The sequence below is a fragment of the Anarrhichthys ocellatus genome, unplaced genomic scaffold, assembly GCF_004355925.1.
Source record: "Anarrhichthys ocellatus isolate YVR2014 unplaced genomic scaffold, GSC_Weel_1.0 scaffold77, whole genome shotgun sequence".
In the NCBI taxonomy this organism is placed as follows: domain Eukaryota; kingdom Metazoa; phylum Chordata; class Actinopteri; order Perciformes; family Anarhichadidae; genus Anarrhichthys; species Anarrhichthys ocellatus.
Window position 1 is genome coordinate 482,646 of NW_022280107.1, and position 4,022 is coordinate 486,667.

A 4,022-nucleotide genomic window follows, 5' to 3' on the forward strand; every position below is an offset into this window, starting at 1 on the left:
CCCGCTCACCCCTCCCTAGTTCTCCCCCGCTCACCCCTCCCTAGTTCAGCCCCCCTGATGAGAGTTAGGAACAAGAAGGCGAACAGATGACGTGGAGCAGTATGATGGAATATTGCATTTTCTTCACGACATCAAAAGGTGAGTTGCATTTTATGATTATAAGCCATAAAGCGTTTTTTGTTGCTGGTGTTAGTTTGCTAATATCTCGGTCGTGGTTTGACAGAGAGATATGTTGAGAATATTTCTGGAATCTGTGTGTTGGCGTGCTTTCTGCTATCTCGGTATTATTTTCGTAAAATAAGTCATTATGCATCATATGCATTTCTTTAGATTCAGAAATCAGGTTCAAGGTAACAGCAGTAATCGTCACTCACTGCACACTAATCTATAAAAGATGTGATTTAAGGAAATGTTCATTTGAAGCCTTGCACACTTGAATATCAAAAGCCCTCAACCGTTTGACCACGAAGCTACCACAGTGAAGAACAGCAACATTCTAATATTAAATGAAATCTTCTCTTCACAGATGACACCAAACCTCCAGCAGTGTGAACACATTCTGGCATTTAGTGCACAGCTAGAAGAGGAATTCAGGACACAAAAGCGTGTAAAATTAAATACATTTTATTATTTAAAAAACAAATCATTCATCCCAGGACTCCTGCTGCATCCATCTGAAGGAAGATACAACATTAGAAACCACATTCAAGCGTATAAAACATTACGATATAATGAAGCACTCACCTGCTCCGGTCTCTGACGAGACTTGATCCTCATCCATTTGGCCTCCGGATGAACACTCTGGGCCTGTGGCTTGTAAGAAGGAGAGGGCCGCTGGGGGGCCATGTAGGCCTGCTTCTGTGCAGGGGGCCGCTGGGGGGCCACGTAGGCCTGCTGCGGCCTCCCGACACTCACTTCCTTCTGGTCAGTGGGTTCCTTCAGCCGTCTGATAGCATAGCCACCAAAGGCCTGAGGGATGTTGTGGGTTCTGGTCGGGGCAAATTTCTGACCAGAGGTCCCGGAACTGCTGGTCCCGGAGTCAGGAACATTCACAGGAACATTCACAGGAACCAGTTTGTTTGGGTATGGGCTCCCAGCCTGGCTGGGGTTATTTCTAGTTCTCTCATTTTGGAGAGATGAGAAATAGGAAGGTTTAGGTGCTACAGAGCCACGATGTGGAGACACCCTTACAGCGCGGCCACTGGCTGAGGTTTTCGTCCGAGCAGGGATCCTTCGTGGCCCAGCAGCACCGTCGCTGGACGACTTCGGATAACCTTTTCCCGGTGTTTCAGAAACAGCTGAAGCTCTCTGTGCTGCTGACTGATGGGAGGCAGGTTTGAAGGAGTAGCCTCCCCTCGGACTCTGTAGAGATCCAGAACTGCTGGACTGATAGTTGCTCGTACTTGGTATACCCTGTTGAGCTGGCCGAGTTCTCTTCTTGCTAATCGGAGTTTGATCGTACCTACCGAGGGAACTACCACTAGCAACAGAAAGGCCAAAGATCTGCTTTTTTGGAGTGTTTTGCACATTTTCCTGATTCAACGTAGTCGTTGGTCGGTTAGGTTTAGACTCAGAGCTGCTCTGCGCCAACATGACCGAAGCATAGCCACCGTTAGCAGTCTGAGGAGAACCAGAGGCCTGTCTGAGTTGATTCTGGGGATAGCTGCCACCAAATCTACCCTGCTGCGAGAAGCCAACATGTGTGTCGCCGGTTTGTCTCTGATCTGCAAGAGAAACAAGAGTATAAATCTACAGCTAGTAAATCACACCAATGAGTAACAGCGACATCTGTGTGTTGCTCACCTTGTGCAGCCCACAGACTACGCACAAGCTCTGCTTGAACCAAGCAAACCAGCAAGATCCTGCACAGAAAACAAGACGTCCGGTCAGAAACAGTTCAGCAACTCAACAAACACTGAAAATAGTTTCAAAAACTTACCCCAAATGAACTCCACAAGCCATTCCTGCTGCGCATGTGTGCAGCAGAGAGGGAGCATTTATTGCAACCTGCATCCAATCACTGCCTGATACATCTCCTGGGACACCTGAGAGTCAATCAGCCAATCAGTGCAGGAAGCTGCAGCTCCACAGCAGAGGCCGTTTGAAATGAGAGAGAGCCGGTGTGAATGTAGGGGAACAGGCATGTCTAGAAGAAGGAATTAAAAATATGCAGTTTAATTATACCACACGTTTGTACTTTTTGTTTTTGTCTGTTTCGTTTTTGTGAAACTCTGAGCGAAAGGGTCGTGCATTAGAATATCAGCCTGCACCTGCTCGGTCAGTATGGTTCGTTTTCCCTTTGAGTGAATGTCTTATTGTGAAGGGCAAACACGTTGCCATTACTGTAGAGTCCCAGGGGAACAAAAACATCCTTCAAATGTGTTTGAATCATAATTATTCATCGTCTTCATTAAGCAATGAAATATTGGCCTCAAGTCACAGCTTTGAGTTGCTCAAAACATTATTCACACAAGAGCACTTCATGTTTACAGGTAGAACAAAAGGCATGGTGCTGTAAACTTTACAGGTGCAGGTGATGAGTTAGTCCTGTGGAAGCTATAAATAGCCTCAGTCCAATAGAATGACAGCTGGTCAGTTGAAGAACCTCGTCGATGCAACATCTCATTTCTTCTTCACTGCTGCTGGAGCGGACACACTTCTCCATATGCAAACGCATGTTTAGTCTTTTCACCCGTGGGAGTGGAAACGAGGCTCCACAATGAATGAGATGTTGAAACAGAACCAGGCTCACGTGCACCTTTACAAAGTGTTTGTGCGTCCACACAGCTGTCTGCGTCCAATAGCGGTCATGTGGCTAGCAGTTAGCATGTGGGACCAGAGAACACTGAATCCTCATTGAGGATAAATATATTAAAAAACAAGCTACAAAGTAACACCTCGGGGAAATGCCAATTAAGACTTTTTAAGGGTCTTAATTGCAGCTTGATTATTAACCTTTAACACTGTTAAAGGTGTTTATTCTCTGACTGACCCGTTACAACTGAGCTACTTTCTTCCATACAGTTCAGGGACGCACAAGACACAGATTTTATTAAAAAGAACGGTCACAATCAAAGCAAATGAGGCCAAAGTATGCCGAACTTATTCATTATTTGTGTAGATTTCTGATGGATCCTACATTTCCCACAATGCATCTGTTTAACATGTGTTTCTGTGAGAGCCTTCTGATGCCCAGGTCCATAACGCACACAGGCTTCGTGTTAGAAACGTGTCGTCTCCAAACTACCCTGATGACATCACCATGACATCACCAGGGGGTATTTATTCTCAAGACCAACAGGAGATGTAGTTCCCCTTTAATTGACTGATATTAAATAATCAATAGATCGATACAGAGCTGTGACATGTCAGGAAATAGTGAAACCTGAGACGCATAGTTTACTACAGCCGAAGATCACGAAGTCCAAAACACAATTTAAAATGATATAAAACACTTTGGAGAAATATTTGGCTTTTTTTTTGCTTGATTACCGTCTGAAACTATCAACCAAAATTTATGTAAAATCATTTTTCGTGGGTTAAATAATCATTTTCGTAGAAAGCCAGCCGGTTATCAAACATTCTGTCATGAAGTCTTTGAGTCATCAGACTCAATTCTTTCCACAGGTCAGAGTTCATTTCTTAATTGAACTCCTCGTTTCCTCCGCAGGAGTCGATGCTTCCCTTTGACTCCCCGACAGGAAACAGGAAACAGGAAACCGTCCGTGCAGAAGCAGAGCTCATGCCGGAGAGCTTCAGGACAGCAGGCGAGACGGATAGTTGACAAAACAGCGGAAGTCGTTGGACAAGTTTCTGTTGTGTTCCGGGAGGAAGCTGCACATGGTGACGCCCAGAAGCTCTTTGGCCAGTTTCTCCATCACGGCTCCTTCAGGAACAGAAAATAATAAAACATAACACAGGAAGTAATCTGTTGCTGCTCCATGTCTCGACTAGAATACAGGGTTAACTATTTAAACCTGTACACATATGATTATTAATAACCTCTCACCTGTACACATATG

General features: G+C 44.9%; 2 protein-coding genes across 2 annotated transcripts in view; both read right to left on the reverse strand.

The window, feature by feature from the left end:
• Window positions 1–94: 94 nt before the first annotated feature.
• On the reverse strand, window positions 95–2,941 carry LOC116397989 (uncharacterized). The gene is made up of 4 exons (XM_031873941.1): window positions 1,940–2,941; window positions 1,804–1,862; window positions 745–1,724; window positions 95–674 (listed from the first exon to the last, which is right to left on the reverse strand). Exons 1-4 carry the CDS (start codon window positions 2,011–2,013, stop codon window positions 648–650), a joined length of 1,140 nt encoding a protein of 379 aa, XP_031729801.1. The 5' UTR covers window positions 2,014–2,941; the 3' UTR covers window positions 95–647.
• A 93-nt stretch (window positions 2,942–3,034) lies between these two features.
• eef1akmt1 (EEF1A lysine methyltransferase 1) overlaps window positions 3,035–4,022 on the reverse strand; it is an 8,740-nt gene continuing 7,752 nt past the window's right edge. Inside the window, exon 6 of the mRNA XM_031873966.1 lies at window positions 3,035–3,886. Within this exon, the coding sequence (XP_031729826.1) occupies window positions 3,756–3,886 (131 nt within the window). The 3' untranslated portion in view covers window positions 3,035–3,755. The remainder of the gene's footprint in view (window positions 3,887–4,022) is intronic.

Bases quoted from the DNA above. Each gene is read 5' to 3' on its own strand.
- LOC116397989 (XM_031873941.1), bottom strand. From the start codon at position 2,013: ATGCAGGTTGCAATAAATGCTCCCTCTCTGCTGCACACATGCGCAGCA. The intron at 1,863-1,939 runs GTAAGTTTTTGA...TTTTCTGTGCAG, and splicing joins GCTTGTGGAGTTCATTTGGG to GATCTTGCTGGTTTGCTTGG. The intron at 1,725-1,803 runs GTGAGCAACACA...TTTCTCTTGCAG, and splicing joins TAGTCTGTGGGCTGCACAAG to ATCAGAGACAAACCGGCGAC.